The sequence below is a fragment of the Diachasma alloeum genome, unplaced genomic scaffold (assembly GCF_001412515.2).
Source record: "Diachasma alloeum isolate Michigan unplaced genomic scaffold, Dall2.0 Dall_scaffold_00510, whole genome shotgun sequence".
NCBI lineage: Eukaryota > Metazoa > Arthropoda > Insecta > Hymenoptera > Braconidae > Diachasma > Diachasma alloeum.
The window spans coordinates 246,547-259,522 of NW_021680642.1; the positions used below are offsets into that span (position 1 = coordinate 246,547).

At 43.6% G+C, this 12,976-nt stretch overlaps 1 protein-coding gene across 1 annotated transcript in view; it reads left to right on the forward strand.

Moving 5' to 3' along the window:
• LOC107042701 (transmembrane protein 209) overlaps positions 1 to 12,976 on the forward strand; it is a 462,551-nt gene that overhangs the window by 226,114 nt on the left and 223,461 nt on the right. Inside the window, exon 4 of the mRNA XM_015263853.2 lies at positions 7,348 to 7,668. Coding sequence (XP_015119339.1) covers positions 7,348 to 7,668 — 321 coding nt within the window. The remainder of the gene's footprint in view (positions 1 to 7,347; positions 7,669 to 12,976) is intronic.

Genomic DNA, 12,976 nt, shown 5'->3' on the forward strand with positions numbered 1-12,976 from the left:
GGGGGGGGGGACTCCCGAGGGGGTAATCATAGGGGGGGAGTCCCGAGGGGGTAGCCATAGGGAAGGATTCCCGAGGGGGTAGGCGTCTTAATTCGAGTCTGAATTTTGTGTCGCCAGAAGTCGATTTGGAACTTTATACTATAGAGATTTACATATATATCTCTCTATATTATAAAATTCCAAATCGACTTCTGTTAAGACATGAAATGGTGATAATTGCGGGTCATAAGGGTCATAAGAGTCATGAGGGTCACGAGGGTCATAGATGTGCTAAGGGTCACGAGGGTCATAGAGGTGCTAAGGCTCATAGGGGTGTTAAGAGTCATAAGGGGCATCATAGAGGGGCTAAGCGTCATAAGGGTCACAAGGGTCATAGAGGTGCTAAGAGTCATAAGGTTCATACAGGGGTTAAGAGTTATGAGGGCCACGAGGGTCACAGATGTACTAAGGGTCTTAAGGGTCACGAAGGTCATAGAGGTACTAAGGGTCATAGGGGTGTTAAGGGTCATAAAGGAGCTAAGAGTCATAAGGGTCACGAGGGTCATAGAGGTGCTAAGGGACATAAGGATCACGAGGGTCAGAGAAGTGCTAAAGGTCATAGGGATATTAAGTGTCATACGGGTTATAGAGAAGCTAAGGGTCATAAGGGTCACGAAGGTCTCAAAGGTCACGAGGGTCACAGGGGCTCTAAATGTCATAGAGGTACTAAGGATCCCGAGGGTCATAGGAGGGCTAAGGGTGACGAGGGTCTTAGGAGCGCTGGGGGTCACGAGGGTCATAGGAGTGCTAAGGGTCACGAGGGTCATAGGGGTGGTAAGGATCATAAGGGTCATGGGGGTTCTAAGGGGGCTGCCCATATATGGGTGGATGCCCATATATAGAGGGGTGCTAATATATGGGGGGGTGCCCATATATGGGGGGGTACCTATATATATGGGGGGTGCTAATATATGGGGGGTGCCTATATATGGGGTGCCCATTTATGGGGGGTGCCCATATATGGGGGGTGCCCATATATGGGGGGTACCTATATATGGGGGGTGCCCATATATGGGGGTGCCCATATATGGGGGTGTCCATATATGGGGGAGTACCTATATATGGGGGTGCCCATTTATGGGGGATGCATATATATGGGGGTATCCATTTATGGGGGGTGCCCCTATATGGGGGGGAATTATACGTATGTGGCCTCTTATAGTAAAGTATGTATAGAGCTATCGGAAAAACCCTCCCGGTCACACCCACTCGGTCACACGGGGAGGGGGGAGCGAGCGAAGCGAGCGGGGTGGAGCGAAGCCCCCCTGGGGGTGGCTAGCGGAGAGAGCAGGGGGCGTAGCCCCCTAGTATATTGTAACGAACACGTGGGGATGTTCGTTAGGAACACTAAAAACGATCTGGAAACAGCGAGACTCCTACGGCGTTGAATTAAAATCCGTGAGTAAGAATCCTAGAGCGAGAGAGTGAGAGTCCCTTATCCAGTTCCGAGTGGCTTATTTTTGGTTAGAGTTATCGGTTCCGTTTATTAGTAAAGATTAGTAATTACGCGTCTTTGAGGGCCCAGAAAAATTATCGTGAAGAAGGGCCAAAATTATAGAGTCACCCGGTTCTCTTTATGGGGTTCACCCTATTGTTAATCTTGCGGGTAATCGAATAGGTCCGGCTGAAATGCCGGCGCTCCAATTTCGTTGGATTTTCAGGGGTTAATTGGTTACGTTTTTGTTTTGGGTGGAAGGTCGTTCGGAGCGAGTGCAACCATCGTCTCCAACGAATCGCCAGGTTGCCTTTGGGTTTTTAATGAGAGAAACGAGTTGAGCAGGAATTAGTATTGTAGTCATAACAAATGCCGGTAACTTGTCTTTTAATTATCCGAACAACAATCAGTTCGGCCTAGTCTCGCGTAATAATTAATAAAAAGGAACTAGTTTTGTGTTAGGTGATTAGAGAAGAATTACGCGAAATTTGAATAATCGCGCCAGGACGTGAGAGTCGTGATTAATTGTTGTTAGATTCGCACCTTCGAGGGGCGTGTCCGCACCAATCAAAATTCGGGTGATTGAGCGGTGAATTCCGCGCTCTGAGGTATCTCGAGACGCTCGTGAGTTCGGTAGTTCGGCGTTGGCCCTTGACCTCACCGGAACTAGTGCCAGTACAGTGCCTATCCTAGGATCATAGTGCCCACTTTTTGATTATTGGATTTACACGATGGCGAAGAACACCCCAAAGAGGGGTAAGAAACCCAAAGTGAGTTTTTAGTTCGGTTTATTTATTTTTCCGAATTCATTTCGGCTTTTAGTTATTCGACTACGGGCTCTTCAGCCCCGTACGTCGCATTTCATTCCGTTAAAACGGTGATTGTGACGCTTAATCCAAATTGTGAGGTGCCGATTCCCCCCCTTTTCACTAATGATTGGGTGGTTTTCGTGATTTTTGGTGGGTTATTCAAGGGGATAATTATTCACATTTAATTGCTAGAGAGCGTCCATTCCCATTATACGTCGGNGTGATTGTGACGCTTAATCCAAATTGTGAGGTGCCGATTCCCCCCCTTTTCACTAATGATTGGGTGGTTTTCGTGATTTTTGGTGGGTTATTCAAGGGGATAATTATTCACATTTAATTGCTAGAGAGCGTCCATTCCCATTATACGTCGGTTTTTTTGCGCGTAAGAAATTCCACTCGTGTTCGAATTGAGTTGGTTCGCGTAGATAGTTAATTAAAATTAGGGTTTGTGGATCAATGTGTTCGGGGGGCTTCCTTGAGTAATTCATCTCAGGGTTTCCGAAAATTCGCTCTGCCGATTTCCGGATATTCCATTTGTGTTTTTTTATGGATTTCCAACCCATTCTCGCTGGCGTGTATGTCGTGTTTCTCGAGGGGGAATTCCTCCGACTCTCAACTCACCTCAGATACCCATCCACGTTTACATGTGGCTATTCTCGCTTCGGGCGGGCATTTTAGCGTTTAGAATTCCGCTCGGGGATTAATTAACCTGAGGCGGCTAATTATTGAGGGAAAATTTTTTTTTGGGTATTGTTGTCTTCGGTAGACTCTCCCGGACATTCTGGGTTCGTAATTTTTGACTCTGCCATTTTCGAGTTATGGCAAGTTGAGTTTTACGGAATTTCAGCCATTCTGGCTGGTACGAAAAATCGTNATGCATGCAATGCGATACCCACACATGCAGTACAATAGTACGTTAACCGCGCAGTGGTAAGGCGCCTAACAACTTACTACAAGCACACACTGCAGAGTGCTATTAACGCTTCATTTAACCGACATGACTGTTCATAGCCTAACTAACAGACAAACCGGTGAGATCATACACATTTGTATCAAACCAAAGAAACATTTTGATGTTATAAAAGGAGCTTTATAAAATCTACAATTACAACGCCAAGTCCTAACCTAACCAACCTCCTCATAATCCAACCCACAAATTGACGATAACTCACTTGGGCAACGGCCAAAAGAATATATATATTTTTTTTATTTTTCTATTTCATTGGTTTTATCGAAGTAGTTCTCGATTTGAAACCCCTCCTCTAGCCTGCCTCCCCTCCTTTACTTTTCCTCTCATTGTTATCTGCGGTATCAGGGCCATCTTACTCTTAGCTGTGCCCCATTCGAGCTAGGACTGCACGGAAAACCATGTAAAACCCCAGTCACACAGCCGGCCGATTGTGCAGTGCCCTAATGTATACATCTGTCACACTGACTAGATGGAGACACTAGGCCGCTACACCGTGCCTAGCGCCCCTAATTTTTGTGCGAGCGAGGTGTTCCTAAGCAGTCACCCATCCAAGTACTAACCCAGCTCAACGCTGCGTAGCTTGGATGTCCACCGGAGCAACACCTCACCCACCCGAAAATTGGGACTTCGAGAGAGGGTGGAGGAGTAACGCATAATAGGGGTTACCGGATACTAGTGCCCCGGAAAATCGTTCCCGGAAAATCGTACACGGAAACTCATTCGCCGGAAAATCGTATCCCAGGAAATTTGTTCCCCGGAAAAATGTTCCCCATTTCTTTTTTTTTCTGTCTCAATCCTCGTTTTGTTTGCATTCTTATTCCTCTGAATGACCAGTATTTACTTCTTGATTCAACCGGTATGTAATATTTCGGTATTATTGTGATTTGGGTTTGAGAGGAGAAGAGGGGCTCATTGAGAGATGGTATTATCGTATATCGAGTAGCGTGTTCATCAGGCTTACAGTTGTCAGTGTGGTATCGCTATTCGTAGGGACTTGTTGTTGCATAAAATCAATTAAAATGGTGGACATTGTTGCTTATTTGCTAAACCACTCTCAGTCACCAACATTTGCCTACCAGAATTACTGCGACAAAATTTATAAGATGCCATGGGCCGCAGCATAAATGCAGAGCCGAGCAGCAATATCCACCATTCTAATTGATTATATGCAACAAGTCCCTACGAATAGCGATACCGCACTGGCAACTGTACGCCTGATAAACACATCTCTCAATGCGCCCCCCTCCCCCTCTCACAACCAAATCACAATAATACCGAAATATTAAATACCAGTTGAATCAAGAAGTAAACACTAGCCATTCAGAGGAATAAGAATGCAAACAAAACGAGGATTGAGACAGTGTAAAAAGAGGAAATTTTCAAAGATTGAGATAGAAAAAAAAGAAATGGGTAACATTTTTCCGGGGAACAAATTTCCTGGGGTACGATTTTCCGGGGAACGATTTTCCGGGTACGATTTTCCGGGGAATATTTCTCCTAGAACCCATAATAAGGGAGGGTTGAAAATTTTACCCACCAAGGGAAGGGGGTTTCAGAGTCTATCTGAGCCTCCCGCATCCCTTCGTTCGCATGCATCAATTAAATAAAAAAATTAAATCGTTAAATAGAAATAAGAAATCTCGAAAATTGTGATTTAACAAGGGGTGGCAGGGGGATGCGTAATGGGGGACGGTTGAAAATTTTAGCTGACAAGGGGAGGAGGTTTCAAAATCTACCCGAGTCAACTCCATCCCTCCGTTCGCAAGCGCTAATTAAATAAAAAAATTAAATTTTTAAATTTAAATACAAATTTTGAGAATTTGGAATTTGCGAGGGGGTGGAGGGGTGACGCACAATAGGGGAGGGTTGAAAATGTTATCCAACAAGGGGGGCTTGCAGAGTCTATCTGAGCTACCACCATCCCTCCGTTCGCATGCATCAATTGAATAAAAAAATTAAATTGTTAAATAAAAACAAGAAATCTCGAAAATGGGGACTTCGAGAGGGGTTAGAGGGGGAATGTATAATAGGGGAGGGTTGAAAATTTTAGTCAACAAGGAGAGGGGGTTCGGTAAAATTTCCAATTCTCCCCTATTGTGCGTCCCCCTCCAGCCTCTCGTAAAGTCCATATACTCTCGTAAAGTTCATATATATAAAGAGTACCTTTCCCTGTTGCAATTCCAATACTTGGTATCTTAAACAAAATACAAACCCAGATACGAAGGCAGGTAGGATTTAGACCTACCTCAACGAATATTATATTCAACTCATGTGATCTCCAGCAGAACTCCGGTACGGATAAGAAGATGAGCGAAAAATGAGTTTCGCAATTAAAGTTGTAATATTTTCAGGCCAAAGCTCAGCCCTTGTTCGGCTGAGTCATAATTTTCGGGTCCGATTTTTGGTTAACCAATTTGTCCGGTTAATTCATAAAATTTGTATTTTATTTCCTCCGGATAAATTTCAGTAATTTTAGTTGATTCTAATTGATATTTTGTCGACTCTCGAAATCTCGAAATAAGTACCATTTTCTCCTTTCGAGGTATTTCTATTATTTCTCTCGGCCTCCGAAAACCTGAAGTCATCGCATTTAGTTTTCGACGTATTGGTTCAAAGACCGTTGTATTATTGTACTTATTTTCAGAGGGATTGTAGCGTATGTCGGCGCTCGAGTTTTGTCTTATGCCGGGTCACCTTTAGTCAGTTGCCGGCTGTGTTGTTTTCGTTTCCCAGGGCAATCCCTCTCTCAATAGCCGTTGACTTGGATGCTTATTCTTGCCACTTTAGGTGGACACGCTATTGCCTCGGGGTGATAGTCGATTTCTGCGCCGCGGTTAGTTTGACTCATTGGTAATTGTACTAATTATTTTACCGTGTGACTTCTTTTGTTGACTGCGGATTATTTGACGACTTTCGATTATTATTTTATCTTGACTAGTATTTTATAGTTTGGCGTATCGGGGCTAGGGAATTGTATTGTATTGAGTCTTTAATCGTTTATTTATTATTTCGTAACTTGTTTTTGTGTTTTATTTCCGAGAACGGAATGCTTAGAATATCGAGAATAAGACGGGGTTTTATTCATTATATTTGATTTGTAATTAGATTTTCGACTTTGAATCATTTTATTAAATGTATGGTTACTCCGCATTTCTGACTTCTTTGTGGTAATTTGTAACCCCGTCATTTGAAAATAATTTTTCTTTCGTTGGTTGATTTCATGGATTTTGAATTTCAGTTTTTGTGCGTTTTGAGAGAAAACGTACTGGCGCCCAACTTTTCGGGATAAGATTGGTCGCCGAGGGCTGCGTCTTTTCGCATCGTTCCGCAGAGATGCGAAAGACGTCACAATATATACGGAATTTATTTTTATTCATTTTATTTATTTTGTTTCACTTTTGCATTTTTTCAAATTATTATTTTTTATTATAGATATATGGGAATTTTTCCCATATATGTATGTGACGTATTGGGATCGATTAGTACGTCGATTTAGTTAGTAATCATATAAAATCATAATATAACTCACAACGTCACATCTATAATTTTGGTTTTTTGCAAACATTTCCAGGTGCACTCAAGTCAATTGAAAAATTTTCAGTATAATCATAGAAGTATGCGAATTCATATCAATGAGGAAGGCGACATAAAAAATTCAACCTAAGTAGCATCCGCGAGATTAAAGGCTTACGTTTACATTTGCCGCATCGCAAAACATTGGGAAATTGATTTTTATGTTTTTTTTGACGTTTCGTAAAATATATGCTAATTGAACACTTGTTCGGCTGCAAATAAAATGACTACCTTGAAATTCAGCCGAAATATGGAAAAGATAGCTCTAGTGGAAAGTTACCGGCCGACTTGTGTGCTCAATATCTCAGTGGCGCTCCTAACGGCCTAACGTGTTACGTGCCATCCTCACTGAAGTATAGAAATCGCCTACACTGATTTTTCATACACAAATGATACACAGAGAAAAAAAATCTCAATGATTTTGTAGTCAGATCCCCCCATTTATTCATGACTGTTTATCATTCAGTACTAGATGATGAACTGATCAATAAATATTGATATTTTTCAATTTTTCTTTGCAGTGGATTAGCAAAACTGTTGTCGAACGTGTATCAATTGAAATTGACAACGTGTGCTCAGCCCTCAGTCGTCATGGTCTAACTGACTCTCAGCCTGGCCATGTAGGCCTTGACAGACTCAGAAAGCTCGCTCAATCTCAATCTTTAGCAGTACCAACCCTTCCAACTCTCGTCCAATTCCTGGAATTATCGAATAATCAAGATTATTTGGTGAAGAGAATAAAGCAATTAGCGAAGGGCGGATCGATGAGTGAATTCAAGTGGAACAGTGGAGGATCGTACAATGGGAAACCGTGGGATCCGAGTACACCAACAGATACAGCTGTAAATATAAAAATTTATAATTATTCAATTTAGTCGTGGAGCAGTGTACTTTACCTGTCTATACTTGAGAAGGAGAAAACTGTCAAGCCCCACCTGCGTATAAGACTGATCTCCTTTCTGCGGTATGAACAGGTTTATTCCTTAAAGGTCTTAAGTTACTTCTTATCTTACGAATGAATAGATCTAGGAGAATTAGTTAGAAAACCCTGTTTGTTGAAAATTTTACACCTTAAGGACAGATGTTTTATTTCTTGCAGTGTATGAAGCCTTCTGGAATGATTTTAATTATCGTTCCTTAGCCTCTGCTGAATTGGATACTCTCGATCACTTTTTCCTCAGCTGTCCAGTTACGGTTAACTTTCGTGCGGTTCGTCTTGATGGGTTTTTTCACTTTTCTAAACGTTCATTAGGAAATATCATTTTCAATACCTATATTAGCAAAGTTAAAGTTATCTGTAAATTTACTCTAAAATGTTCAATTTTCATGCGAAACATTGATCTGCTGACTGTCCCACTACGCTCTATGCAAAAATGATCAAGGTTCTGTGCATGTTAGTGCAGCAGTCATTATCTTCCATTTCTGGTATTCCTAAATAAGACCACTAGTTCTTCGTGATATTTTTCCTTTTTCTTTTTCTCAATTATTGCTTCCTTTATTCATCTAATGATGCCAAATATGAAAATTCTTGTACAAATACTTCGTATGTTACCTTCCCCTCCAATGGGGCTATGTATCCTATATGCAAAAATAAATAATGAAAAATGATGAGATCTTGCTGCGCGACTGCTATGAGGATCCATGAAGTTCCCAGGATAGCAGTTCTATCTTAGTTCCATGTTCCTCATCTTTCATGTCCTCTGGACTGGTTGAGAGTTCATACAGACTTACATTTCAACTTTTCTCTTCTCCTGAACACAATTTTCATCAGCTAAAAGCAATGTTGAAATTTTCCTTCATCGTGTGTATATCCCTTACTTTTTTTAAGTATTAAATTTAATATGTTTCTCGAGAAAATACAGTAAATCACGGTTTAGAAATCAATTTTGTTATAAAAAACAAGTACTTATATACGTACTTCATAAAATCAATCCTGTTAGCGATGAATCCCTGGGTTTTGATTTTCTTAACACATTTATTCTCTTGACCCATTCATCTCCATTTTCTGAAAAAAAAATTGAGTCAATAATTAACTTTGTCGACCATTTGTAAATCTCGCCTATTTTAACAAACTCATGCCAGATAATTGATGGCAAATCGGAAAGACGAGAAAAGCGATTGCCACAGTCAAATGAGGAAGAGAAGTGCAAAGATCACAACGGTTAAAGCAGAAAGAGGAGTGAAGTGATTAAAGGGTCCAATGGAGGAGACCACGTGGAGCGAAAATAATCGGAAACAGTGCTGCCATCGCAAGATTTTCAGTGAAGATTCCGACGAAAGGTGTCCCTCTGGTGAAAAAATGAAGAATAAAGAATGGTTGAAAGAATACTGTTTGATGAGATGGCCTGGATTGGTTGAATGGATGAACGATGATTTAGAAAGTAATGGATTTCGGGAGTTGATGCGCGAATTGAAATAATCACTGCACGTGGTTTCAACAAAAAACGGATATTTTCACTAAATAGCAGCTTAAATAGTTTCAATGAGTCAATTATGTACAGAAAGAAATAACACAATTAATAAACTGAGCATTGTTTAAACAATAATGAGCTGTACTATAATGAGCGGAATGATAATAGATGAAAAAACTGAGCGGTCGAATCTACACGTGGTGTGCGAAATCACATCCGGAAAAAACCAGTGAGTCGGGCGCGATGCGTCGTTGTGCGTGTGCGGGGTGGGGTGAGAAAATTCAGGAGCTGTCCGTAGGGTACCGCCCTCGAAGGTCAGCCGAGCAAGTGTGTCGGTGTGAACCCGTTATCGACGGATTTCCAACATTCTCTCCCGCCATCAGCACCTTTCAAGTTGGTGATCTGATTCTACGGTAATGACCTGTTATGATGAACTCTAACAAAAATAAAATCAAAATGTTCATGATTAAATATGAGTAGGTAATGTTCACCCAATGAGCTGAGGTGTCGATGAGCCTTTCTTGGTTTTGCTGACCAGATACGAGGACCTGGAAACCAACCATGTGAAAGTGGTGAAACCGTTAAGCCGGGCCCCTGATACGAAGTGTAACCTTTGAAGTGATCCTGATTTTTTGTAGTGAACTGTAGATGAGCTGATTAAACCCAGAATTAAGGTCAGAGCAGCGCTGATGACTGACCTGAGCATCTTGTGTGACGTTGCGGAGCTAATGGATAACTTAGGCCCAAGGCTGAAACCTGAGAACAGTACTGAAGAGAGGGCTTGGGAAGCGCGCTTGTCGTAGCAGAGCTGATGGATGAACTAAGCCCAGAGCCGAAAAATTGAGAGCAGCGCTGATGAAATGACCTGGGCAGCTCGCGTGACGTTGCTGAACCGATGAATGACCTAAGCCCAGGGCCGAAACTGAAACAGTGCTGATGAAATGCTCTGGGCAGCTCGCATGACGTTGCAGAGTCGACGAATGACCTAAGCCTAGAGCTGAAACCTGAGGGCAGCGCTGCTGAAATGACCTGGTCAGCTCGTGTGACGTTGCAGAGCCGATGAATGACCTAACCCCAAAGTCGAACCTGAGAACAGTGCTGAAAATTAAATGAAAAGCTGAAATTTTGGTAGCAGCTGAAAAAAAAGCATATGGAGCTGAAATTTTATGGTCGCTGAGAAATAGCCAAGAGCCAAAAAATTGAGAGCCGTGCTGATGAAATGACCTGGGCAGCTCGCGTAACGTTGCAGAGCCGATGAATGGCCTAAGCCCAGGGTCGGGACTGAAGCAGTGCTGATGAAATGACTTGGGCAGTTCGCATGACGTTGCAAAGCCGACGAATGACCTAAGCCCAGAGCCGAAACCTGAGGGCAGCGCTGATGAAATGACTTGGGCAGCTCGCGTGACGTTGCAGAGCCGACGAATGACCTAAGCCCAGGGCCGAAACCTGAGAGCGGCGCCGTTGAAATGATCTGGATGATGCGAAGAGCAGAACCTTCAGAGTAGTGCCTTTAATGATTGGAGACGAGCGGCTCGAGATGACGTTGCCGAGCCGTGAGCAGACTGACGTGAGGAGGTGAACGTTATGAGGAGGACCGATGAATTATCTAAACGATTCGCGATGACGCTTCTTGAGCTGACTTCCTAGAAGAGCTGAACCTAGGAGATGCCTCTCCGATGAAACGTGGTTGCACAATGATTGGAGGAAATCTTATTCGGTTTCCTCTGCGCACGAGGTAGTCTGTGACGATCGTGTGATTCTGACTTGAACAGCTGCCTTGCTGGTCATGTCTGCTTGATGAGCTGGAGCTGGTGTGGGTGGATGCAGAAGTGAGTGATGAGATGATCCGCAGATATGGCATCGAAGTTTGGAACGGCAATCGCGATCGAGGTGCCGTCTGAGACAATTGTAGCAGAGGTAAACTATCTCTCCCTTGCCCTCTAGTGTGAGTCTTTTAAAATCTGAGCAGGCCGTGATGTAGTGCTCTCCCTCGTACTTGGAGCATGGATAAGTGTGCTTTGCACCAGGTGTAGCTGGCTGTGTAGACTGTGAGGGCTTAGTCTTCTGGGAGGTGTGGGTATCACCTCGAGCTGGTCTATGAGCGGCTTCTAGAGCTCCCTGGGGTTGAGTGATGAGCTGTGGTGAATCAACCTTGGGAGGCGAAGCTGAATTGCCGTGTTCCTCGAGGATTCGTTGAGCTGACTGAACTTGTGCGGGTTTGATGGCTCTCACAAGAGCGCCTTATGTGATTCCTGCTGATCCGGATGGGACGTCTCCGGACGGAGGGACCGTTGTGGCAACCTTCTCTGGTGTGAGTCCAAGCTGAGCCTCGAGTTCCTGAGTCCTCATCACCAGGGCACGTTCGTTGATAAAGTATAAGAGTTTCGTCAGGGATGGAAACTCAAGTTTGTCCTGGATCCTGGTCTCCCAAACCTTCCTGTCCTCATCGTTAAGGCGTGGAACCAGGAGATGGACCACCACTTGGCCCCAGTCATCAACTGGTGATCCGCGTTTCCTTAGCGCCTCAAGGGCTTCAGTGGTGGCATCGATTAACTCACATAGCTCTTGTGAGGGCCGAGCGTTCACAATCGAAATGTTCATCAGTCGGTCGAGGTGAATGTCAGTGAGCTGACGGCGGTTTCCCACAAAAGCGATGATGATGATGCTGATGCAGAAGTGGGAGATGGTTGAGCTGGTCCAATTGAATGCGTCGATGTCTCTCTCGCATTCATGCGTTGGTGAAGCCGATGACGTGCCTGAACGTACAGGTCCATCATCGACCCGAAAAATTCCTCCCGAAGGTAGGCTAGGACGCTCGCGTCCCCTAAAGCGGTTCCCTCAACGATTGCCTTGTGAGCTGACTTGACTTTGACTCAGTACTTGCACAGCATCTCCAGATCCTTCTGGAGCCCGGAGACACTACGCTGATACGAGAATTCCCTGAGCAGTTCCTGATGGAACGTCCTGATCAGCTCCGCTCGACGGCGAACCAACAGGACTCTATGGTGAACTGGATTCATCGTAAGAGTAGATAAGGCTTGGGTGGATTAGTAGCAGTGCAAAGAATCTAGTGAGGTGACAGTCACGAGACGTACTAACTTAGTAGTGAATAGAATTATCAGGGTGAGCAGACAGCAATCATTGAGGAGAAAAAAAATTTAATTCGTTGAGCAGTCCAAAAAAACTCAAAAAATGATGGGAAATTGTCTAGCAGAATCTATAGTGCGAAAAGAAGATCCAAAAAAAACAGGAGAAGCAGGAAAAGGAAATGCTACTTAGCCAGTTTGCACTAAATTGAGCTGAACCGGGTGATAGCTGGTTACCAGTAATAGGTTGAGCAGTCCAAGGATGGACTACGTCTGACTGATTCACGCGAGCCGCGGTGGAACCAGTCGCTGAGCACCACTGCCTCGGTAGAGTCTGTCGACGACGATTTATTTCAGCCGCCGAATGACCACCACTGCTGGCGTCGTTGAGGTTCACGTGCGACCAACCCAAAACCAACCCGAAAGACCAAACAATATTCCACAAATCCGGCTCGAAGGACCAAATTGTTTGATTAGATGGCCTGGATTGGTGGAATGAATGAACGATGGTTTAAAAAGTAATGAATTTCGGGAGTTGACGGGCGAATTAAAATAATCACTGCACGTGGTTTCCACAGAGCACTGTATATTGTTACTAAATAGCAGTTTAATATAGTTCCCTTCATCGCTAAAGGAACTATATATGGACTTCT